This window comes from Bactrocera dorsalis, chromosome 3, assembly GCF_023373825.1.
Source record: "Bactrocera dorsalis isolate Fly_Bdor chromosome 3, ASM2337382v1, whole genome shotgun sequence".
Classification (NCBI taxonomy): Eukaryota; Metazoa; Arthropoda; class Insecta; order Diptera; family Tephritidae; genus Bactrocera; species Bactrocera dorsalis.
The window spans coordinates 8438979-8466411 of NC_064305.1; the positions used below are offsets into that span (position 1 = coordinate 8438979).

The window sequence follows — 27433 nt, forward strand, 5'->3', positions numbered from 1 at the left end:
TGTTTTCAGACTGTTTCGAGTTCAAGCAACCCCAGTAATTTCATTTTTAACAGACATGTGTCTTAAAAAAAATGTTTTGATTTTTACAGTACATTATTTATTTGCGTCAAGTTGCGATCTCGTTAATTAATGAACTTAGCCGAAATACGAGAATACTGTCGGGTTAATTAGCGGCACACATGCTTGAATATTTGGTGCTTTTGTAAATACAAAGTAAACACTATAATTTTTTTATTATCACTTTTTATAATTTGCGGTTTTTTATAGAAATTTTGGAAAAAATATTGCTTTACTTTATCGAAAGCAAATAAAGTAATTACGATGCGATGAGGTCTGATACTTTAGATAGTCTATGGTAGCATAGATTTTGCGAGTTGATTTCACACCTTTCGGTAGATTTATAATCCTCTCTCATTTTGAAGAGTGAGTTAGAGAGAGAGAACGTTCTGTGTAGTGTTAAACCTTGTAACTTAAAAACTAAACAGTATTTAACTTAAATACTATAACTTTGAGTTAATTTTCTTAAGAGTATTTTCAGACCGCAATTAAATTAAAAAGCTTGATAACTGCATATAGCTAAATACACTTCAATAACTTTGTGCCTGCAACGCCATATCCGGTTTTTAGGGCCTTTTGCCTTTCAGCCTTTATTCAGCTCAAAATAATGATAGCTGAATGCAGTGCTGAATTAGAAAGTCATAGAAAAACTTTGTAAGCAAATGTGAATTGCAATTGTTGAAATTAATAAGGTACTTAAAATATGACATCATTCGATGATAATACAATTTTTAAAATCTTAATGACTGGCGAGTGATTTGTAGCTATTAACACTTAAGCTTCGGTAATTGAGACAGATTTCTTTAACTTGATTTGCTATACTGTACTTTAAAGCTTACTTTGAAGTGTGCTCTTATAGTCAAAATTTGTAAAAAAAAAAGTATTCAATCATAAGAAAACAACAAAATATAAATGAGTTTTGAAAAATTATGCAATTTACAAGTGCTTAATATATTTAATCTCTTGTGATATTAAGTTCTTTAAACAATGCCTATGCGGTGAGTGCTTGTAACTAACTTGTACTTATGCACTTAACTTCGAGTATTTGCAAATCTCAAGTTCAAAAGCTTAAGTGGCGTAAAGGGTAAATGTACTTCGGCGGTTTGATAAGACAGTGAACTTTTTGGGTTCAAAAAAATTTACACTTAGCGACAATAGTTTTTTATATGCGAGAACTTTCAGATATAGAAAACATGGTACAGACTACCTCTAACCGCTTACAAATACTTGTACTTGTATATTGAATGTATTGCTATAGGCTCTTTAAAGCCCTCTTGTGTTTTGGTGTTATAAAATGATTGCAAAGTCTCTTCAAATAACGCTGTATGCTTTGAATTTGACAGCTTTTGATTAACCTTTACTTGACTACCTGGGGTCCTAGTAATACCATAATCATGTGTACATATTCTGTAGAGACTTCGAGCACGTTTTGTTTTTTTATACCCTCAGCAGTGTATATTAAGTTTATTATGAAGTTAGTAACAGTCAGAAGGAAACCTCGGCGACCCTATATATACAGCTTCATTATCGACTGAGCCGATTTAGCCTTAATTCTAAGTATATATACGCGAATCAGTCCCTCAGTTTTTGAGATATCGATCTGGAAATTTTGCACACATCCTTTTGTCTCCAAGGAGCTGCTCATTTGTCGAAATCGGCAATATCGAATCACTCTAGCATCTAGCTGCCTTACAAAGCGACCGATCAACATCAAGTCTCTGTATGGAAACTTTTTTATTTAACAAGATAATTCTTCCAAAATTAGGTACAGATTATTATCTGAAGTAACAATACAATCTCCGAAGAATTTGTGCAGATCGGAATACAATAGCATATAGCTGCCATAGACACTGACCAGTCAAAATTCAGTCTCTGCGTGGAAAACTTTTTTATTTGACAAGATATTTTCACAAAAATGGGCATAGCTTATTACCTGAAGTAACGATACAATCTCTGAAAAATTTGTTCGGATCGGAATACAATAGCATATAGCGGCCATACAAACTGACCGATCAAACTCATTTTTAGCTTTGATGCAGTCGAGTTTAATATTTCTTAGCTGTGAATTTTGACTCAAAGGTTAACAGCTGTGTCTCTCATATGCATTATGTGTATAATTCAAAAACTGCGCGACTTATCAAACATCCCTTGTACCTCAACTTGCGTGACGGAAGCTACATTGCCAATTGTTGTCAAGTCGAAATGTGTGCATTACCACAACAACACTTAAAGGCAATTTGTGACTACTATTAATTTGGCTATTTTTTGTTGTCATTTTTTGAAACGAGTGTGTAAACTTAATTAAAGGTTTTGTTTTTGTAGTGCAAAATGCACTTGATTGATTTGCTAATCGAGCTAATGCAATTCGCAGTCAAGTGGTTAGTCAAACGAACCAAACTGTAATTACAGCAGTCAAAAAGTTTCTGAATGAGTTGCGTTTGCAATTACAGTTACATACACATATATGTATATACATACAAACATACATTACAATTAACTATTTCGCGGTAAAAAATTTCAGAGTTTTTTAATGTTGATTTTTGTTTTTGTTGCATTAATTAATTACAAATTCAATGTTCCTTGAGTGTGTATCTCTACATGTGAAGCCATGGTAAACACAAACATATATATGTATATTTAAAAAAAAATCGTATGAAAAATATTAATTACAACTTTTGCTGTTAAGCCTGAAAAATCAAAACTTTAATTTAAAAAAAATTTATAATTTTTTTTATAATCAAACTTATTATTTTTATCTACAATTACCCGCTTTAACTATCACACCACAGCACTTCAAACAAACAAGTTAAGAAATAGCCGATATAAAAAAAAAATATAAATGTGTGTAATCTTTTTCAATAAAGCGGAAAGCTGAAGTAATTATGCAACACCAAAAACAGTTCATGCAAATTTGCATTGTCTATTTTTGTAGCGGAACATCTCATTTTGTCTACAATCATACACATACTCGAACATACATACACGCACAGCCAAATACAAAGTCTTCAAGTGTTAAATAAGAAGACCGAAACATAAGAAACAAAAATGGGTTTGTAAAAGAGCAAGAAATTACAAATGAACCGATAATAATTTATAAGACGCAGCACGTATTGGCCCATACGCACGTGACTTACATTATTATTATTGACAAGCGGAGTAGGCAAGCGCCTAAGCAAGCGTCTAAGCAAGCCCGTGGCGCTTGGCTTGATCTAAATATTTTCGAAATACTCTACTACGAGTACCCATACGAAATATACCCAACACAATGAACTGCTGTGACTGCGAGTGATGAAGTTTCGTAATTAATTTTTGTTGGTGTAGGATCAAAGAAGGTTTTAGAAAATATAAAATTCATTCTAGATACTTAAATTTTAAATAAGTAAGCGATCGATACTAAAATTGACTGCTATTTGAAAATCCTACTGCCTTTGTTATCACCATCATTTAAGGCATAGGAAACTTTCTATGTCGGACGTTGTTGTTGTAGTGGCAGAAAACATTTCTGAACTAATTTCAAGGAATAGTGCCGATTTAACAGTCTTTGGCCGGATAAAAAATCTTGGTCCGTTCCTGTTACTTAGACCCGACTGAGCTGGATCCTTTTAGATTTACTTGAAATTTTCGTTGGACAGAGTTGAAGTTCTTATACAATTTATATCATAAACTAACCCAAAAAGTCCATGTAAGTTTCAAAGAAATGGCTATCTAATATCGTTTTACATGGTTCACTCAATTGTCCAGACAGTCTATAAAAATACAAATTTGACCGAAGTTGGACGAACAAACTTGTCTTCTGCAAAATGTATGCATTTTGCGCCTAAACCAAAACTTTACTGCCGAATCTTAATAAGTCAGCTAGTAGTTCAATGGATACCGTAACTTCTAGGCGCATTACTAATACTCTAACCTCCTATAAAACGGATAATAGGCCATATCCAATCGATGCATTCATGTTTGAGCATTCGATTCATTAACCTACAAATTATATTGCCTGTCTTATACAGCTTCAGATTGGGGTAGTATTCTCTACATAAATGAGGATATATTGGTTGTTTGAGAATGGATCGACCTTACCAACAGCTACTTCGCATCTTAGCTTTGATATGAACAAAGGCAGTTCAGATTTCAGTTGATGGTGGTCACGACATTTTGCCACTTGAGTATGCTCGGGTGACATATAACAGAAACTACTGATGGGCTGTAACTGCCCCCGTCTCGTTAAAACCATGGTATTTCAGAGTACGTTCTACTTTCTCCCCGTCATTGTTTAATTAGTGTTTTAGGTATTGGTTACGAAGATTCCCTCCTTACGCTGGTCAGTTCTGGTTGAACACCACATATGACGTGCGTCATCTCTCGCCTACGCCTCGTGAGAGATAATTTTTTGATAATTGAATGCGGCTTTTTTCGGGGTACGGATGGTGGCTGTTAGCGACAGTAAATTCTTTACGCAAACTGCACGGGAAGAAGACGAAATCGGTAGGTGAAAGGGGCTCGGAATCGACCTATAACCTATAACCCCGCGTAAAGGAACCATCATCAGTTCAGACTACTAAAAGGGCCGGTGTAGCCTATATCTGATCTGAAGATCAAGACTGGTTGAACTAGGGAAAGGAAAGACATGGCAAGTCAGTTGGTGGCGGGACCACCAGTACTATCAGAGGCAACTCACTATAACCACGGGTACAAAATAGAAACTAAAGTCAAGTAACCACTCAGCGCACACACTAGAATCTGGAGAAGTAGTCTGATATTTTATAATCATCTTTATATGGCATAGTATAGATATTTATTATAGACTCGTCAAAGTGATGTACATTTGCATTTTAGGGGTGATCCAAGTAAATATAGTTCTTTCAATAGCCTTTTTTTGACAGATCACGCGTGAGTAGTGTCATTTGACGGCGCCACTTCCCGCACATCGCATCAATCAATGGATTTATTAAGAGAACACTTCGATGAGGAGATAATTTTAAGATTTGAGTCGGTCGATTGGCTACCAAGATCGTGTGATATCACACCGTTAGATTTTTCCTGTGCGGATATCTACAGTCTAAAGTCTATGCGGACAATCCCGCTTAGATTCATGCCCTGGAACAAAACATCACCCCATCATTAGCCAGTTACCAGTCGAAATGCTCGAACGAATCATCACAAATTGGACTTAACGGAGGAACCATCTTACCCCAACATTTGAAAAAGATAATTTTTAAAAAATAAGTGTCAAAGAATGTTTTTCCAATGATAATAAACATTCTCCATTAAATTTGAAGTTTTTGTGTTTTTTCTTTAAAAAAGTAGGAAACCTCGAATTGGACCAACTTTTATGAAAATATCCATTACATATGTTTGTTGGGTATAGCGTCATTCACAAGTCTATGTTAAAAATTATTTACATAAATAAATATATTATATATTTTATATGATTTTAAATTCGAAAAAAATTATGCGCTAACTGCTTGTGACTAATTTTAGTAGCAACAAAAAAATGGCATAAATAGTAGTGGCAAAAATATTTCAATGTCAATGAACTGAGACAATGCATGAAGTGAATAGAAAATATATAAAATTTGTCAATGAAAGTCTACTATCAACGCGTGAATTTTTATGGATTATTTAACAACAACAAATATTTATTTTATATTGCACTCGTCTAGCTAATTATAAACCAAGCTAACTATTTAGAATTACGCATAAAAATAACCGTATGTGTACAGTTACATTTTATAGCACGAGTAATCTGGCAAAAACCGTTAATTGCATCACTACCACTTCGCACTAAACTGTATACAGCTGTTTGCATTTAAAACTACTGTAGTTTTATAGCAACGTGGTAAACAACTTATTTTTTTCGCTATAAAATCATATGCAACTCCACATGCAGTCTGTTATCATGCACTAAAGCCACAAGGTACTGTTACACATACATACATATATGTTAAGTTCTAATTCTATTATGCATTTATTATGTGTTATATCTACATACATATTTATACATATGTATGTAGGTGTTTATGTAGTTGCACTTCTATATTGAAAACATTGTGCAACAAGGTAAATATTTATTAAATTAATGGCAGCAATCGACCATGCTAATAGCCCATATGCTACTACTTGCCTTTTTTCGCCTATAATTTTTGCTCCAACAAATTAGTTTTGTTTAATATGCTTTGTAATTATTCCATTAACTTTGGCATAATTATATTTCTAGCGAAAATAAAAAAAAGTTTGTTACAAATCGTGTTTGTTTAAGGCTTTTAATTATAAATATGATTCATTAAATTAAGCAGCATTAGTGTATAAGAACATGCGTGTCTTTCTGTTATGACGAATAAGTAAGGTTAGGAATCGGGTAGGAATATGTAAAGAACAAAAATAAAAAGAATAAAACATATAAGAACTGCTTTCAAAAGCGGTTTTGCCAGAAAGCAGTTGTAGTATCATTTATACAGCTACCGCAACAATAAAGGACAACAAAAATAGTTTAAATTTTTATTTTAAAACCCAGAAGTGAAGAGAAGATCGCGGATTTTGAAGAGGTCAAATTTGAAAATAACATATAATACTATTGCTTACGTTTGAGTGGTGCTTGCTTAGTTAAGAGTTATGTTTTTTGATCATAGATTATTTAAGAGAAAAGTTTTTAACACTACCGATCATATGCTCTATGTTCAAGGAATCGATCTTGATGGCAATACTACCTGTTGTGCGGTTGACAGCTTTCAAATGAAAGTTCTTTGAAGAGTATGAAAGTGGGGTTAAGTCTTATCGAACTACATTCCGTTAAATTTAAACAGAAGTACTATGAAGTAAATGACAGTGAGGCTAGGTAGTGTACACTAAGCACTGTCAGATCGGCATTCAAGCTGTAAAATTGAACAACCAACAACCTACCGATTGCCAGCTGTATCAGCTGTTAGGAAGCAGTTGAGATAGAATCGTCTCACCATTTCTTCCTCGAACATCCCACTTTTGGCTGATCAAGGCATAAACACCTCGGATCGCATACATTCAGACATCCAGGTTAGGACAGGACGTTTCGTCAATAGCTTATATACAACTACAGGAGTTTTTCGTATGGTTTCACAAAGGTTTATACATATTTATATATAAAGAGTTAAATAGAGGTTAAGTATTCTCATAATATATTTGGATACATTTAGATGGAAGTTCTTGGAAGGCAATTAAAGAGAGGTTAGGCGTTTTCAAACTATATTCACAAAAATTTCTTGGAAGTGTGTGAAAGAGAGGTGCAGTATTTTTTAAATTTATTCAGATATATTAGATGAAAGTTCTTGGAAGGAAGTTAAAGAGAGGTTAGGTGTTTTCAAACTATATTCCGATAAATTTCGATGAAAGTTTTTGAAAGCATGTGAACAAGAGGTTATATTCAGATAAATTTCAATATTAATTTTTGGAAGGCAGTTAAAGAGAGGCTAGATTTTCTCTAAAAATATTTATTTAAATTTAGATGAAAATTCTTGAAAAGGCATTTTTCGTCTGGCTTCACAAAGGACTGTACATAACACTTTAAGTATGATATAATCTATATACCTGTAATGAGGGATCAGCCATTCAACCTAGGTTAGGTATTCTCACACTGTATACAGATAAATTTTGATGAAAATTCTTGGAAGGAAATGAATGCCTTTAGGTATTCTTAACTATATTCAGATAAATTTCTGGGAAGAGCGTGAAACCGAAGTTAGGGATTTCCTATAAATAATCAGTTAACTATTTATAGGAAATGCACCTAAAAAGGAGTGAAAGTGAGGTTAGATATTATTTAACAAAATTTGTGTGAATTTTTAAATTATTCAAGTGAAATGAAAGTGTGGTGAAATATTATCTAAATAAATTTGATTTTTAGAACAATAATTAATATTGCCGATTATACTTCATGTGCTTGGCTTATATCAACTTGAAATCTATTATGTAGCCATAAATAGTCGGAAGTTGATTAAAATCACATTCAGATCTTAGAAAACCCCCTATATTTAAAAACTTCAAACTACCATGTATTTCCTTAGACGCTTAAAAACATTCTAGAATAACTGAACTAACGGGTGATTTTTTTGAGGTTAGGATTTTCATGCATTAGTATTTGACAGATCACGTGGGATTTCAGACATGGTGTCAAAGAGAAAGATGCTCAGTATACTTTGACATTTCATCATGAATAGACTTACTAACGAGCAACGCTTGCAAATCATTGAATTTTATTACCAAAATCAGTGTTCGGTTCGAAATGTGTTTTATCGACAAATTTTGTTCAGCGATGAGGCTCATTTCTGGTTGAATGGCTACGTAAATAAGCAAAATTGCCGCATTTGGGGTGAAGAGCAACCAGAAGCCGTTCAAGAACTGCCCATGCATCCCGAAAAATGCACTGTTTGGTGTGGTTTGTACGCTGGTGGAATCATTGGACCGTATTTTTTCAAAGATGCTGTTGGACGCAACGTTACGGTGAATGGCGATCGCTATCGTTCGATGCTAACAAACTTTTTGTTGCCAAAAATGGAAGAACTGAACTTGGTTGACATGTGGTTTCAACAAGATGGCGCTACATGCCACACAGCTCGCGATTCTATGGCCATTTTGAGGGAAAACTTCGGACAACAATTCATCTCAAGAAATGGACCCGTAAGTTGGCCACCAAGATCATGCGATTTAACGGCTTTAGACTATTTTTTGTGGGGCTACGTCAAGTCTAAAGTCTACAGAAATAAGCCAGCAACTATTCCAGCTTTGGAAGACAACATTTCCGAAGAAATTCGGGCTATTCCGGCCGAAATGCTCGAAAAAGTTGCCCAAAATTGGACTTTCCGAATGGACCACCTAAGACGCAGCCGCGGTCAACATTTAAATGAAATTATCTTCAAAAAGTAAATGTCATGAACCAATCTAACGTTTCAAATAAAGAACCGATGAGATTTTGCAAACTTTATGCGTTTTTTTTTTTAAAAAAGTTATCAAGCTCTTAAAAAATCACCCTTTACATGCACACATTTCATGGAACTGCATAATAACAAAAAAGTTATGACTTGTCTTATTAAGTGTTGAAAATAATATTTAAAAAAAAATTTAAGAAAAGCTCAAACTTAATTTGTAATTTCGAGAAGTTAAAACAACAGTTTTACTAACAGAAATTTATGTACTACGTTTAACTGTTGGCTCATAAACTGTCTCATACACATGTACATACACATGCACACGCGTGTGCAAAAGCACATTTAGCGGGAATTTACATTTGCTAACTATTTTTTGTCATTTTACAATTTATCACATGCGCATTCATTTAGAGTGTCAAGGAAAATCAATATTTCGCTTTAATTACAACGAATTAGCTGCAAAAAAAATTCCCAAAAATGCGCACTTGCATACAAAGTTTAATGGACTTAAGTAATTTGGAGAATCAATAAGTTTAAGTATAACCGGTTCATACCTGCGAATTTCCAAAAAATTAATATAATAGACAAGTCTGCTGAAGTAAGCTGGAAAGATAATCATCAGAGCAGAGACTGGGTATTGCACATGCGAGTGTCATTGCACAGATTGGTACTTATACATATAGTATATAGTATGTACATACATATGTATGTACAAGTACTTACATATAAGTATGTATAGAAATATATTTATGTTTGCACAAGCTTTTTTTGGTATTTACGCATGCGCATGCGCAAGTGCCTTGGTAAAACACTGACTGGCATACACAATACCATTTAATAAAATATCAACTAATTTAATATATTTGGGTATTTTATACAAAACGACGTGACAAAAAGAAGAAAAGGAGGGAAAATGTAAAAAGAGAGCTTATTACAACATACAGAGTCTGTTTAGACAGATATTTCACATTTTGAAGATTTTTCGCATTTTTCGTCGTATAAAAAACTGAAAAAAAACTTAAATCCGCTTATCCTTAGTGGAAACACCTTGAAATTTTTGCTTATGTATATATATTGAAAAAATTATGAAAAACCAAAGCAATTCTGCGATCTTCGAATCCTTTATCGGCATTTGCTTTTCCTGATTTCTATCATTTTTTAACATAGAAGCGCCAATGCTCGTTTAAGATTGCATGAGGAGGTTGTGAGATTTATTTTAGAATGAATGCTGCTTTTAAAGGGTGATGCATGTCGTTGTTCCCTACTTTATTAAAGAAAAAATAGAAAACCTTCTAATATAGTGGGGAATCACGCTTGATCTGTCAAGAAAACGCTATTGAACAAAGTAACTCTGCTTGGATCACCGTCTAAATCTAGAAAAAGATACAATCGTGACCAAAAAGCGCATTTCTAGCAAAAACCCGCTTAAGAAGATTAAGCGCCGTTCCTAAAATATTGCTAATTTACTCAGCGTACTAAAATTAGACTTAAATATTGATTCACTCAAAAGACCTGTTATAACGAACAGCTGTGCTGAAATATGCCACCACGGTCTACTACCGGCTTCAGTAATAAATTTCCTCAACCATCACAGTGAAGACGCCGACTAACCGGGTTCGCTTGCACCAAAGCTCAGACATACATAGATATATGCATTATCATTAACAAAAATATGACTACAGCCATGCCTGTAGGTTTGTGTGCTTATCAACAAGATTGCATTGAATGAGCGTGCGCTGTGCGACTTGCCAAGCTTTATTGACAAGCGTTACTCGCTTGTTGTGTTTACTTTGGTTTAGCTTAGCTTAGTTTAGCTCGCTGGTGTATTGTTTTATTCAGCACTTTTTTATTGCTATTTACTGTTTACCGCTACTATCGGGTAAATCTGCTTTAGTTTTAAGCATGCACCGGCAGTGGATCGTCTCCCAGCGCGGGCTGTAATTAACACGCGGTTGTTTTGGTGTTTTAACATAGTTTTCGCATCTAATTACTTAATTTGAATGGTACTGCCACTGAAAAATTCCATGACAACTGCCGACAATGGCATTACCAACATGCACAACAACAACAATGTGGTATCTCTTATTGACAAAGCAATGATGCGTTATAAAAATTAAAACACAAACAAAAAAAAAAAAAACAAAAACAAAAGCACTTGAAAAATTTGGCATCATTTATTTTATCTTCGCTTCTCCTTTGTTTTATATTTTAAAGTTTCAAATGATAAAAAAACTCGTTGTCATTTTACTTTTAGTATTGTTATAATTTCGTGTTTTTGTTGTTATTTGTTTGTTTTTGTGTTGTCAACAACATATGATTGTTGCTGTCTGCGGTTTAGTTTGGCAATTTCTATTTTATTTTTAACTGATACTTGAAAAGTATTCAATAGCACACACCCATAAATGTACATACATGTACCCCCATATACATATGTATACATTTGCACAGCATTTAACTGCTCGCATGCACGTGAAGCGCAGACAGCAATCAGGAAATTTCTAGCAACCAATTATGGCACACTCTAAAACACTGTTTTTGGCGTACAATTTTGAATATCATCGCACGTCATCGTATCGAATTGAGCGAACGTGCGCCAACATAAGTACGAGTACTTGGAATGGATGCAAAGCAAAAAAGCAACAAACAAGATGCTAGAATCTTCGCAAATTTGATGCAGAGAAATTTGTTGTTATTTCTAAAACCCAGCAAAAATTCGAACCAGCTCAAAAATCTCCTAATACTGCTTTAAACACCTTTAATTGTACGAGTAGTGGTTGTTGATGAGGTTCGAATTCTTAGAAGGATGCTTGAGCATCCTCCAAAACTCTTAAGTCGCGTGAAATATTAAGAAAGCTGTATCAAGTTTACATATTTTCAACGATAAAATTTACTATTCCAACAATAAAATTGTTCCATGGCTCAGAGAACTTATATCTCAAAGAACTGTTGCTTACAGTTAACCAGCAAGTTTCTTGCAGTGTTTTGAAGCTTTCTTAAAGAAATGTATTTAAAGCAAAGTAAAGTATCTAAGCTTTTCTTCAGCACCAAAATTGTCCAAGGAATGTGTTCATATTTCATATATTCATTTAAATCATTAACCCTCTAATGCTTCCAATACTTTAATGCTTGGGTTTCCTGCAATGTATTTGAAACAAAATAAAGAATTGACACTTTCCATCAATATCAAAATTTCCTGAAGGATATTGTCATACTTCATACATTCATTTAAAAAATTAACCCTCTAATGCTTCCAGTGCTTTGAAATTTGGGTTTCTTGCGCGAAAATCTTAAAAAAATGTACAATATTTGAAACAGAGTAACGAATATACATACATATATACACGTTCCATCAATACTCAAATTCATCTAGCTGCGAAAATTGGAAAATAATTGCATCGTACATGGAACATGTTCAACGCACTAAAAAAAGAGACATGGACGCGGACTCCCAATAGAAGTCGAGCCAAATAGCTTGATGCTGGCTACAAAATCGTAGTAGGCATCCCTGGACGCAGGGTTTCCATCTTGGAAACCTTGCCCTGAAGTAATACGAAAGCGGTCCGGGGTAGGGGAAGAAATTCCAGGATAGAAGGAATGAGTGTTTTAGTGGCTGCACCACTCACGTAGGATGACGAACCCTATATGGTGCGAAGGCATTTTAAAGCCTCCTTACGGCCTCAAAAAAAACAAAAATACTCAAATTCATCGAAGTATGTATTCATAAGACGGTTATGCTTCAAAAGAAAATTTTGCAGAACTAACAAACACAATAAAGAATCTAAACTTTCCATCAAAACCAAAAATTTTCGTAGAATATTTTCATACAATATTCCAATGCTCCTCCCTCCAATGCTTTAAAAGATATTTTTTGAGAACAAGTGAACTTAAACTAAAAAATATGCTTCTGTATTCTTTCGGCGTTCAAAAATTAAAAAGAAATTTTTAAATTAATTTTGAAAGAATTGAAATTGAAAAAGTTAGAATTTCAAAAAAAAAAATTAATTTCGAAAAAAATGAAATTTGAAATTTAAAAAAAAATTGGAATTTAAAGAAAAAAAATTGAAATTTGGAAAAATTTTAAAATGTTTTGAATTTTGAAAAAATTGAAATTTTGGAAAAAAAAATTAAAATTTCCAAAAAATGGAATTTTGAAAAAAATTTAAATGTTTGAAAAAATGGAATTTTGAAAAAAATTGAAATTTGGAAAAAAATTGAAATTTGGAAAAAAAATTGAAATTTGAAAAAATTTAAAAATTTGAAAAAATTTTGAAGTTTTGAAAAATTTTTAATTTTGAAGAAAAGTGAAAATTTGAAAATTTTGTTTTGAAATTGGAATTTGGTAAAAAAAATACAGTGTATTTTTTATCGATAAATTCTTTAATAAAAATATAATTATTTTAATAATATCAACATTTTTTCGTTTTTCTTTAAAAAAATATCAATAATTTTCCTTAAAAAAGTTAATTATTAGTAAACACATTTTATTTTAATGAAAGTGCAAATTATATTTCACAATAGTCTAAAAATTAAGCTAAAATTTATTAATGCTTTATACATACATATGTACATATATAGGGTGATTTTTTAAGAGCTTGATAACTTTTAAAAAAAAAAAAAACGCATAAAATTTGCAAAATCTCATCGGTTCTTTATTTGAAACGTTAGATTCGTTCATGACATTTACTTTTTGAAGATAATTTCATTTAAATGTTGACCGCGGCTGCGTCTTAGGTGGTCCATTCGGAAAGTCCAATTTTGGGCAACTTTTTCGAGCATTTCGCATTTCGAATAGCCCGAATTTCTTCGGAAATGTTGTCTTCCAAAGCTGGAATAGTTGCTGGCTTATTTCTGTAGACTTTAGACTTGACGTAGACCCACAAAAAATAGTCTAAAGGCGTTAAATCGCATGATCTTGGTGGCCAACTTACGGGTCCATTTCTTGAGATGAATTGTTGTCCGAAGTTTTCCCTCAAAATGGCCATAGAATCGCGAGCTGTGTGGCATGTAGCGCCATCTTGTTGAAACCACATGTCAACCAAGTTCAGTTCTTCCATTTTTGGCAACAAAAAGTTTGTTAGCATCGAACGATAGCGATCGCCATTCACCGTAACGTTGCGTCCAACAGCATCTTTGAAAAAATACGGTCCAATGATTCCACCAGCGTACAAACCACACCAAACAGTGCATTTTTCGGGATGCATGGGCAGTTCTTGAACGGCTTCTGGTTGCTCTTCACCCCAAATGCGGCAATTTTGCTTATTTACGTAGCCATTCAACCAGAAATGAGCCTCATCGCTGAACAAAACACGCGCGCGAAACACATTTCGAACCGAACACTGATTTTGGTAATAAAATTCAATGATTTGCAAGCGTTGCTCGTTAGTAAGTCTATTCATGATGAAATGTCAAAGCATACTGAGCATCTTTCTCTTTGACACCATGTCTGAAATCCCACGTGATCTGTCAAATACTAATGCATGAAAATCCTAACCTCAAAAAAATCACCCGTTATTATATATTTATATATACATATATTTAATACTCCAAACAAACAATATTGAAATTTATTGCAAATTTATGCAAAATTATTGCCAAGCGATTGCGACTGTCTAGCGTACTTGCATAAATAGCTTTAATAATATTATTATATTATAAGTTAAATATAATATTGATACAAGTTCTTCCAGAAGTGTGTCAAATTTTTAGTTGCATAACATTTAATTTTAGCTCTGTGAAGGTGTCATACATAATTTAACTACTTTTTGTTGCAGTTTTAGTTAGCAGTGAGCATAAAAAAAGTAAAAAAAAAAATATAATAAATAAGAAAAAATAACTTCGTTGCTGTATATGCTTAAATAATTTTTTATGTACATGTTTGCAGGTTAGAATTAACACTTTTTATCCATGAACTATATAATTTAAAACAAATATAAAATAATATGTTGACTCAAACGGTTACGGTTATTAGGTTTTGTTTAATATTTTGGTTAAAATGAAAAAATTTTTTTTTGTGATTGCATTTACTATATAAAAATGCATATATATGTATGTAAATACATGCTTATATTGGGTAAGTTAAAATTTGATTAGAAATACGAAAAGACTTTTTCGACTACCGAATAAAATAGCATACAAACGTTAAATTATTTTTAGGTATTTTTTTCTTCCTTAAAATAAAGATATTAGCTCAGCTGTCTATATGGAGCGAGGTAGCGATAATATATATTTTTTTTATTTAGAATGACGTTATAATAGTACTAAGCATCTGCGAAAGTACATCGGTAAGTTTCGAATAATGAAAAACATTTTTTTAATGAATTTTGAAAGTTCAGTTTTACTTTATTTTTACTGCTCGTATAGTAGTTTTTTTTTAAATAACTTTTTCTAAATTTAATAAATTTCCAAGTTAGTGAATCATGTTAAAGTAAAAAATTGTAAATTATCATTTATAAGCATACAACTTTACACCTAAGTTCTTACATATGTATGTATATAAATATACACAATTCTTAATTATGTTGCTAATACTATATTATTGTTTTCTCTCTAACTATTTATTAAAGTTAATGTTCACAAAAGTTTAAACTTTCTGACTCATTAATAATTATAATTGTCAAGCAAACTGTTCCGCTATGATTAAGAGATGTAAATGCAGCTGTGACGCTGATAAAAAACTATTAAAAATATAAAAAAGGTGTAGAAATGTTAGGTTAATAAAATCAAATATTTGTTATAATGGAAATGAGTTAATTGTACAGTTATTTAAACCGTTTGGGTACAAAGCCGTAGCAAAAAAAATTTTAATGGGAAATGTGCTATAAAAAAATAATTAAAAGAAAATGTAGAAAATGTAGAAAATGTATAGAAATTGTAATGCATTTTAAAATAAATTGGTTTTAGCAACTATGCACATGTAAAATGAACTTTTATATGAGAAAAGCATTTGTATTTAAATGCATTTTCTATACTTAATAAAAAGTGCAAGTGTTGCTGTGCACTTTTATTTTCAAAAACTAATTTCGCCGATAAGCAACTTTTCTTTAAAACAAATAGTCTTAGAAAATGTCATATTGCGATAATACTCAACATACAATGCATATATTACAAATATTTGCATTTATGTACGCGCTCACATTGCACACTAATGAAGACGCCACCACTCAGCAATGTCACTCATACGCCATGTAGGGAAGTTTTACGAGCAGGCTTATTATTGTTATTAGCGTTTTCAATTATTTAATTGCACATAACAGTGTAAAAAATTATATTGCGTGCAAAAACGGTAAATTTTTTGTTTAATTTTACTGTTTTTGCATTAAAAAACGGAAAAATGCTTTTAGTTTTGTAGAATAGCAAAAAAATTTGATCGATTTATCAGCACTCTTACCAATACAAATGTAATATTAACAATGATTTGCAGTTTTATAGCACAAAATTATCTCAACTAGCTGATATATAATTCGAGAGAGCTCACCAAGTTTCATATATATTGTTTTGCTTTAAAAAAATAAGTTCATATTTTGTTAAATTAATAATTTCGTATTTTTTAATAAATTGTTACTGGCATTAGAGCAAAAAGCTAAAATATATTTATAGAAAAGTTTTTTGTGCAGCAGATTTAAAAAAATTGAAAAACTATTAAAAAAATAATTTAATAAAAAATCATATATACAAAAATAAAAAATACAATGAATAAAAATTAAAAAAAAATATTCAGGGAAATATGTATAAAAAATTATTATCAGAAGAAGTATGAAATATAAAACATAAATTTATATACCTTTTAATTTCATTATTATTATACAAATTTTACTATAGAATATATTTTAAAAAGTTAAAACTATATTTTTTTTATATTATTTACTGAAATTTTTCTAAAAGGTTAAAAATATGTTTTTTAAATTTCACATTTTCACACGTCTATAAGTCAGTTTCAGTTTTTATTATGTTTTAATTTTTTTGTATTAAGAAAATTATTAGATTTAAATATAAATACATATCTTTATATATATTTTTTCACAAAAAAAAAAAAATTAAAAATTTAAAATCATTAAGTTTTATTTATTAAAAAAAGTTATTATATTAAAAAAATCAAGGAAATAAATATGTATTTTATTTTTAAATTTCACAAATTTAATTGTTTTTCAAATTTTCAGATTTAAAATTATAATTTAATTATTTTTTTAGATTTTAAATTTTTAAAATTAAATTTTAATTATTTTTTATTTAATTTTTTTTAATATACCTATTAGCTCAGAAAAAAGCTATATAATTTGTATAAAAATACATTTGTATATATTTTTTTAATTGCAAAACCAAGTTTTAAATTGAAAATAATTAAATTTGATTTTAAAAAATTTTAAAGCTAAAAATATTTTTTTATTATATTAGCTCAGAAACAACATTTAAAAGTTTGTTTCATAACACATTTTTTTTAATTTCGAAAAAAAAAATAAATTGAAATAATTAAATTTTAATTAAAAAATGCAAAATCTAAGAATATTTTATATATGTATATATAAAAGTTTGTTTCATAAAACATTTTTTTTAATTAAAATTTAATTAAAAAAAATTAAATTGAAAATAATTAAATTTTAATTAACAATTTTTTTTTTAAATTTTTAAGGATTATTTTACATAATTATTTATTTATGCTCAAATTTTTATACCAAATAGATTTATACATAGACTGCTAAGTAAAAAAAAAATTAAAATTACTACTGTATTTTTTCATTAATTATTTACTTAATACAAATATTTTTTTTTAATTATAAAAGCTTATTTTTTTTATAAATTTCTGAGTTAAATATTAAATTTTAATTTTAAAAACTTTGAATATTATAATAGTTAATTAATAACATTTAAGTTTCGAAATAAAAAAAATATATTTTTTATTTATATAAATTTTTTTCATAAATTATTTATCGTAAAAATCGTAAGAAAATCATATTGCAAACTATTTTTTTTATTTCCAAAAAAAAAAAATATAATAATATAAAATATAATACTCCTTGCAAATTTGTTGACCTTAATAATATGGCCATCAATTTTTTTTTCAAAATAGCCTCTTCATTTGAGGAAATGATTTAATATCTCACTAACAATTTCAAGAGCTGCCAAAATTTGGCTTTAATACCCAAACAACACTTATAAAATGATAGGCAGATACACAACTTTATCTGCTACTTAAACGCTTATTCAAAATTTATTTTATTTAAGCCACAAGGACCCAAAAAACACAACACTCACTTATATATAAAATATATGAACAAAACATTTGAAATAAAAAATGGATTTCTTAGTACGAACGTTTAACTTAACGCTTCTTTGTTCACTTGCAAAGTATTTTCCAACAAAAATACAGTTTTATACTACTTGACAACAACACTTTACCTTCTGCACACTGCCGAAGAGACCAAACACCTAATTATTGCACTATTTGACGCATTCACACGTCTGTTACTTGTGTTTTTAACTTAGCTATAACTGTAACACTTTAAACACTGCTACGAAGCTGGTAAAGCTGGTAAGCCAAACCACCGCACGCTATGAATAGTTCAAACGTACTGCGCGCTGCACTTGGCAAACTTTTATATTTTACGGCTCAATTCGACTAACTTTTTCAATTTTCGCCAAACCGCCGCGATTGATTGACTGCCAACGGACAGCGCTTTAATTCGTGCGCTCTTCCAACAATACTAACAACACAACAAACATACAAACATACATGCATAGGCAAGCGTGCGCTTGACTGTGTCGGCATGTAGGTGAGAGCCAACGCAAATGCGAAACTCGGTCGAAAACGAAAAAGCCACTCTACATACATACACACACACACGTATGCATACTTAAACACATGTGCACGCTGTGTGTCCGTAGCGTAAGTTGCAAATTTAAAGCGCACGGCGCAGCCGCCAGAAAGCTATTGCGCTGGCTGTTAACGCCGACGACGCCAGCGACGCTCGGCACCCACCTGCTGTGTAAGGAAGCGCCGAGCGCGTCGTTGCGCTTAGGCATCGAAAGTTATAGCCTAAGGTAAGCGTTAATGAAATTGTATATTATTGCGCATGCACAGGTATGTGTGTGTGTAAGTGTGAAGCACGTCAGTTAATCGTTCATAGTTATTAAAATCAACTCGTGTGTGGATTATAAAAGCTCAAATGGATAAGCATCTTACTAAGTATTGCAATAAGAAACAACAACATAATATGATGACGAGGATCACACTGATATGCCGTTTAAGTAGATCGCGTAGAATGCGCGCATTAGGGTTGTTCTTATTTAATAATATTGACAGAAATTTTGGCAGCTGGCTTAAAGCTAATAAATAAGAAGAGGGTAGCGAGATGCATATGCATACAAAAACAGAAAGAGATCGAAATGCGTGAGTGTGAAGAGCTTGAGAAGCTGGTCGACAGGGGTAATGCTCGAAAATTCTACGAAAAGTTGCGGCGACCAACGGAAGCTTTCAAGAACAGAGCATACTCTTGTAGGACACAAAATGGTGATCTAGTGGCTGATGCACAGAGCATACAGAGCAAGTTATGGAGAGAATACTTCTCCAGCCTGCTGAATGGCAGTGAAAGTATAGCATCTGGAGATGGTGAACTCGTTTTCCCAATGGATGACGATAGAATAGATGTTCCATTGCCCGACCATAAAGAAGTTCGAATAGCAATCATCCGTCTGAAGAACAACAAAGCGGCAAGGGCCGATGGATTACCGGCCGAGCTATTCAAATACGAACTTACTTTGGACTTCGAACCAAAACGAGGTTTCAGACAATGGGTCTGATTTTGATTGAGGACAAGACGAAATGTCTCCTGTCCTCAAACAAACAGTCATCGCATTCGCGACTTGGCTCGCACGCTACTGTTGACAGTCATAACTTTGCACTCATAGATAATTTTGTCTTTCTTGAAACCAGCATCAACACCAACAATATCAGCCTTGAAATACAACGCAGAATCACTCTTGCCAACAGGTGCTACTTTGGATTGAGTAGGCAATTGAAAAGTAAAGTTCTCTCTCGACGAACAAAGACCAAATTCTATAAATCCTTCATCATTCTCGTCCATGCCTCCGGCCTTGGGAGTGTTCGAGAGAAAAGTTTCGCGGAATTTTTATGGTCCATTGCGCATTGGCGACGGTGAGAACCGCAGTCGATGGAGCTGTACGAGATTTACGGTATGTCAATGTCATACATAGTTTAGCGAATCAAGAGACAGCGGCTGTGTTGGCTAGATCATGTTGTTCGGATGGAAAAGAAAGCTTCAGCTTTGAAAACTTTCGATTCACTAACCGTCGGTAGAAGCAGTGGAAGAGAAAGACCTCCACTGGAAAGATCAGATGGAGAAGGACCTGGCTGCACTTGGTATTTCGAATTGGCGCTAAATATCGAAAAGAAGAATTAACTGGGGCGCTGTTTTTGACTCGGCTATAACCGCGTCAGCAGTGGCTACGCCGTAAAAGAAGGAGAAGGAAGTTTTTTAAAGCGATATCCACGATTTCTCAGGTTCTACAAGACCGATTTAGTTGAAATTTTTCGAAAGTCCTCTTTATAGATTGATCTATATCAATATGTTTGGAACCCATATCCCGAAATTGGTACTATTTGGTTAAAAACCATCTGCATTGGCCAGCCAGTATTGGAAAATAAAAAGGTAGGAAAAGAAGAGCAACCAAGCTCAATAACCATTTTTCCGTGCTGCTTTATTATAGCCCACTCAACCGCAATAAATCTTACACTGTTCTATGACCAGCAATTAGGAAGTATATTGCACATACCTATAACACCGCAAACAGTTTTTAAATCTCCGAGCTGAGTAAGGCAATTTTTTGATATAATATTTTTAGAAGCTTAAACCCGTTGCCGTTAATGCGCTTTTATTTATAGCTCAAGTGTTACGCAACGATTTACTAGCTGCTATATTCATGAATCAAAAACATATTGACACTTATTTACATATTTATATGCACCCACAAGTGGCGTATTGACTAAAGTAAATATTGTAAAATATATTAAAGTATTTATACCGTAATGCATAAAGCATTAGCCAACAGAAACAACAATCTCTTGAGATTTACATACCATATGTACATATGTACTACCACATATATGTATTTTTTTGCCAGCTATAAATATTTTACTCAAGCGAAACTGAATTTATAGACGCTTAAAGACTATAAACTGGATAGCTTTAACTAAAACTATTCGGTTAAACAGAAGAGCAACCTGGAGAGGACACATTAAGTTTGCCGCAAAGTTTGTAACACACAGAAGGAAACATCTGAGATCTGTCTGTCTATATACATATGAATTATACTACTATTCTCATTTGCTCAGAACCGCCGATATTGAATTACTATAGCATATAGCTGCCATTCAAATTGATCCGTCAAAATCAAGTTCTTGTATGGAAAACTATTTTATTTGACGAAATAAATTCTCGTTTTTTCCTGCTTTATTATCCGATTTTTCATTGCTTAAAAAACTTACATTTACTGATGAAAAATAGGTATTTTGTATTAACTTAATTTTTATTTTGTCTAGTTCATTTTTTGCTAAACAGTGATTTCAAATAAAACAATAGCATTTTTAGTAAATATTACATAATAATGTTAAAAAAACTATTAATTCACAATAAGCATAAATTTAGCTAAACAGTTCAACTGTATTTAAAAAAAGTATGCCATATATTCAAATATTATTTACAAATACAATATAAAGTTAGGCCGCCAACTTTAAGTTTTGACATAGAGCATGCGATGGGCCAGTGACTTGCCGACCAGCTTGCCATATTCTATTATTAAATCGCGATCATCATCATCACCAGTCAACTGAAATTAAAATGTTTGGGTAAAATTTAAAAAATTACAAAGAATATGCAAAGCACAATAAACATAATTCTAAAAACAAAAAATTAATTTTATTATTTTTTCACAAAACAAGAGAAAATTATGAATTAAATGAATTATGAATTTGGATATTTATATAATGGCAGCTGTATGTATGAAAGTATGTTGATATGTCTGTATGTATGTAAATAAAACACGTGCAATTACCTTTTTGTAAATTCTGCTCCTTATGATGTCCAACATGTTGTCAATGCTGGGTATTTTCAATGACTGCGCAATATTTTAAACAACATGGAAAAGGAGCAGAGTTTTCAAGATATACCAATAATTTTTTAAGCGAAAATGTTATGAAATGACACAGATTTCTAATTAAAGAGTTTGTAAGCTTTTCGTTGAAGTAAATAAAATTTTTATTTTATTGGAATTGAGCGTTATTTGAAAATAAATAATAAAGCAAGAAAAAAGTAGTTTAATATGAAATAACAATAAAGAATTCGTTATTTAACCTTAATTTGCACTAACATTCTGAAAGTTGTTTTTTAATCATGAAATCTGTGTCATAGCAATGAATAAATAAAAAAAAACTTAAACTAAATATTAGAACGAAAATAATAAATAAGACTATTTTGTTAAATCAAGATAAAAAGTTAATTTTGGTTGCACCGAACCTATAAAACCCGTTTACATATAAAAAGATGCTAATAGAAGCACCTGTTGCTGTTGTGTTAACGGTTATCGGTTATAGAAGCACCTAATTTTGATCAGTTAGTTTGTTGGTAGCTATATGCTATAATAATCCGATCTGAAGCATTAGTTCAGAAATTATAGCGCTACCATGGATAATAAATCGGTTAAAATTTTGTTGTTGTTGTTGTTGTAACGGGTACCTAATTCCCGTTGGGATCCAAGTTGTCATCGAGGTCATCCAACGGTAGGAAAAGGAAATGTGCTGTTTCGACGGGGTTGGACCATAGGAAGAGGGTTGTCAAATTTTGTGAAGACACTTTGTCAAATAAGGAAGTACAAGAAAATGAGCAGCTTCTTAGTGCGAAAATAACGTGTGCAAAATTTCAGACCTATATCTCAAAAATTGAGGGACTAGTTCGCGTGTATACTGACGATTAATCTACTCAATCTACTCAGCTCGGCAAGCTGATAATATATAAATATATTTTAAATTATTAAAATTATTAAAATTTCCTGCTGGGTGTTACAAACTTTGTGGCAAATTTAATATACCCTATTCAGGTATATATACATTAAAGCGATTCACAGGGTACTTATAAGACATAAAAATCGCGTATATGGGAAATGTTGTACGGTGCATTCTGAACAACTTTGCTTAAGAGACTATCGGTTTAAAGCCGGTTTCGAACCATTGATTTTTAGGACGAAGTTTTTTAGGGATCATAAAAATTTCTTCGTCAGTTTTTGGGATGAAATTTAATACATAGCTGCATATAGATATTATATTCATCATTTGTCGGAATCTGCCAGATTGGATAGCTAAATCACATATCACCCATACAACCTATTACGCAGATATTTTTAACCTCGGTTGTTAAAAATGAAAAAAAAAAAAATCGACACGCTCTAATATAAATATATATACAGTAAAAATATGGAAAAACTGCCCTTAACAAAAGCCAAAACCAAAAAATTACCGTTAGGACAAAATAAATCAAAGTAATTTAGTTAGTTATTTGATAAAACTTCGAACTAAATTAGCCAAAACCGCTGCTAATAGTTTATAAATAATACATACCTGAATATAATGTCGATAAGTTAAATAAGTGTTGTCGTATAAGAGCACAGTTTTGTTTAAGTCCGATTCCTGAAAATCCTCTGCATCTTTAGCGTCAGCATTCTCATTAAAACGTTGGTATTTATTTTGATTTAATTTATCACGAATTGCTGTAATATAAAATATAAATTTTCGACTACATTTAAATTATAATTAAATATACCATCAGTCAATAGATGCCATGTATACACCTCGGGGCATAGTAGATATGAGGGCGTCAAACGGCCCTTATAACGCATTTTGGGGCAAGAATGTATGTAGAAACCCATATAGTAGTATTTAAGAGCGGGCACTTTGTCTGCTAATTGCTGAACAAGATCAATTTCTCTGTAAATAAAAATATATATGTACTTATATAAATGCAAAAACAACTACATATACACTGCCGACACACCTCAGAGAACCATAGGTACCCAAGGACAAGAAGCTATAATCTGGATCATAGAAAAAGTATACTGAACTAACACAATATGGCAGTATGTCAATTACAGCGACTGCTATAAGCTTGTCGTCCAACCAATATTGTTGATGAAACGAGCCATAACCGACTGTGGGACCATCGCGTGTTTTAGTGTGCTACAAGTAAAAGCAAGAAAACAACAAAATTAAATAAAAATAAAATATTTTTTGATGCAATTACGTTGGTTATGAAATAAATGCTTGTTAATAAAGAAAAAAATCAAAATAATAGCTGTTAGTTTTTCATTAATTTAACCTTGATTGGTGACTCTTGTAAAAATTCCAAATAATCACTAATACGAGTAGGTGGATCATTGTGTACGATTGTTTGATACTTCTGGTAAAGCGCATATGTCGTGTCTAGCGTATCCTTAAATTGTTGGCTTTTAACTTGTACCAGTTTTAACTGTGAAATATAGATGAGAAATCAATTTAATTACCTTAACAGGAGACATGTAACAAAAACGCTCTAAACTAGATGGTGTTAGACGATTAGGATCGTCATTGTGTACGAGCAATTGGTATTTCTTATATAAATTGAATGCTTCATCAGTAACGTGTTTTTTATTCGGCGGTATTAAAATCACCTGTAAATAGCAACAACAATACAAATCGAATCGAAATCAAGATTGATATTTTATTTATTTAAGTTCTATTAACGATCTTGTAGAATATTATATTGTAAATAGTATAAACATAAGTTGAATATTTCTACCAAATTGCCAGAACAATGATAACCCATATATCGCAAATAATATTATATAAAATAAAACAGATGATTAGAAATTGTTACTTACCTGTAATTTGTGTTTATCATTCGGTTGGACATCGGCAAAATAGTCGGCAAGCGTCTTCTCTTGAGCATTTCTTTGCTTTTTTGTTGTAGTTTTGTTATCTTCCGATTCTTGTACACCCTTAGCGGCAATTTTAGCTTGCCTACGTTCCAGGCGAAGAATCTTCGCTTTCTTTCGTTGTACGTTAATGCCATCGTGTACTAGAAAGATTTGATTATCAATTAAAAGTAATTTCGAATAAGAAAGTACGTTAACTTCGGTTGTACCGAAGCTGTAATGTTTTGCTTACAACAACATGATTTTGATCGTTGTTGTCAAAACAGTTATCTACACCAGTTAAAGTCATTTAACTGCAAAAAGTCGAAGTCATTTAACTGCAAGCCCACGAAACGTGCTGTTTCGATGTGTCCGGACCATAGGGACAGGGGTGATACGTGATTTGGATTCGCTGGGCATGCAGAGAGGTGATTAGAGACATGAGGGTGCTCATTGCACTCTGGATGTATATTTCATAAATCAGAGTCGATTCTGGATAAGTAGAATTTCAACCTGCTACAGTATCCAGAACGAAATGGGGTGAAGGTGATTCTAAATTCTTAGGGGGCTCTTCATATGCAATGGATGACACTTAGTCTCATAGTACGCCATTCACAGAACTGCGTAAGGAGAAGTTCATTATGTTCCTTTATAGGAAACATGCGGGCCTCGCTGTGCAAATGCCCAACCGGAGACATCCCGTAGTCGTGCGGGATGCTGTGTTTTGGCACGTCTGAAGCTTTCTAGTCTGCATTTCACTACATCCAAGCGACTATATCAGTGGGCGTAGTTTGTGAGCGACTGGCCGATTGCCTTGTATGTTGCCAACAACATTTCTTTGTCTTTTCCTCATGAGCTGCCGGCTTCCGACTGCAGGCTTTTGTTGCGGAGCTGTAACTTAGCAGCTAGCTCGGTCATATGTAGAGTGAAGGAGCAAAGGGTGTGAATGTAACACCTAAAATTTTAGGGTTGTGGACAGTCAATTGAAGGTCTGCTAGACTAGACGAACAGACGGACGTTTATAAACCGACTCAGCTTGTCCTGCTGATAGGGTATAAAAAGTTTATATTTCGTACATTTTTTAGTAGCGATTTGACCATCCGCCACATCTACGCTTTCTGTAGGTATAGTATTAACGCTTTGTGTTGGCGACACCGTCTGATCATCGAAGTGTTCATGTTTCTTGCGCGCTGCCTCATGCTTTTCCGGATTGGAGGCTGCAACGACTGCTAGATCGACATCAGTTATAGGTATATTTGGTTCTCGCGGTTCGTCATTTATTCCACCCATAGTATCCATTTCATTATCTGCACCGCCAACTGCACCATCATCCGCGTTAACCTGTTTGGCTGTGCTGGTTTTTAAAGAATCTTCGTTTTTATCTTTTTTACCATCTCGAAGAAAGCGCGTCATGCGTTTCAAAATTTTTTTGTGCGATTTAGTCAGTTTAAATTCCAAAGCATCACATCTGTAAGATTAAGCACACCTTATAAATGCAATGACAAAACAATGTCATAAATAATATAGTTACTTGATTGTATAACAAGGACAACAGGTTTCATTATTCAGTGGTTTATAACAATAAAGGCCAGAACGTCGCCAGCCACGATCGATCAACTCCTGATAATCTTGTGGAAACATTGTATATGAATGCATACCTAAAAATTCAAGAAAAATTGTCTTTAAAGTTGCAGAACTTGCGACAAAATATTGTTTTTTCAAAAATATACTAAAAATTTCTTTATAATACAGATTTCTCAAAAAGATACTATACATAAACATAATTTATATTCAGTTATGATTAGAGCTCTTAAAACTGATAAGGTGACTAATAAAATGCAATAACAATAATATAGCAAGTATAACTAATTTGAATGAAACAATTTCTAAGAAAAGAATAATACATTTAAATATGTATGTACATTACACATTAATACGTAAGTAAATTATTATTGTAAGTACTAGGTTATACCAAGTATCTAACTACATACATATGTACACACACTAAATTTAATTTCTGCAAATGATACCTAGTACATACATACCTAATGGCGTTTTGTTTTTTAATTCCTTTCAAATACCATACATTTCTTTCTTATTTGTTGTAACAATTTATTATTCAATATTTTGTTGACAAATCAATATACATACAAACATGCATACCATATCATTCAGAATATTAGTTAAAATTCCAAACTTACCATGGGACACCGATGTTTTTAAGCCTTTACAATAGCCACACCGGCTATTCTGCTTACTGAAATAATGATTTATTGTAAATTCCATATTTTACTTTATGAATTTGAATAAATAATTCCGAGTTAGCGAAACTACTGTTAAACAGCCGCAAAATATCTCACAAAATAAAATGCATAGATAAAAATAAAGAAAAGTAAAAAAACTGCTGTCAGTAACCAGCTGGCCGAATTTTTACGCTACCAGACGATTTCAATTACATTAATTTGAATAAACTTGTAAGTTTTTATTTTAAAAAATTGTATACTTTCTTTTCATTTATATTTGTTTTATAAAAT

General features: G+C 32.2%; 2 protein-coding genes across 5 annotated transcripts in view; both read right to left on the bottom strand.

Annotated features, from left to right (window-relative positions):
* Nucleotides 1-18559, bottom strand: part of LOC105223853 (sialin) — a 35466-nt gene extending 16907 nt beyond the window's left edge. Inside the window, exon 1 of the mRNA XM_049451575.1 lies at nucleotides 18342-18559. The gene's annotated coding sequence lies outside the window, so the exon portion shown is untranslated. The remainder of the gene's footprint in view (nucleotides 1-18341) is intronic.
* Nucleotides 18560-21469: 2910 nt separating this feature from the next.
* On the bottom strand, nucleotides 21470-27289 carry LOC105223852 (arginyl-tRNA--protein transferase 1). Of its 4 annotated transcripts, none has more exons than XM_049452061.1 (10): nucleotides 27101-27289; nucleotides 26431-26557; nucleotides 25976-26367; nucleotides 24867-25063; nucleotides 24510-24656; nucleotides 24005-24186; nucleotides 23774-23937; nucleotides 23572-23720; nucleotides 22014-22076; nucleotides 21470-21788 (listed from the first exon to the last, which is right to left on the bottom strand). In XM_049452061.1, the coding sequence occupies exons 1-10, from the start codon at nucleotides 27183-27185 to the stop codon at nucleotides 21693-21695; spliced, it is 1602 nt and encodes a 533-aa protein (XP_049308018.1). In that variant the 5' UTR covers nucleotides 27186-27289; the 3' UTR covers nucleotides 21470-21692. The 4 variants fall into 4 exon arrangements, with proteins under 4 accessions (XP_049308018.1, XP_049308017.1, XP_049308020.1 ...); XM_049452060.1 differs by lacking the exon at nucleotides 24510-24656 and adding an exon at nucleotides 24326-24475 and having other exon boundaries at nucleotides 27101-27287; XM_049452063.1 differs by lacking the exon at nucleotides 22014-22076 and having other exon boundaries at nucleotides 27101-27286.
* Between the last annotated feature and the right edge of the window lie 144 nt (nucleotides 27290-27433).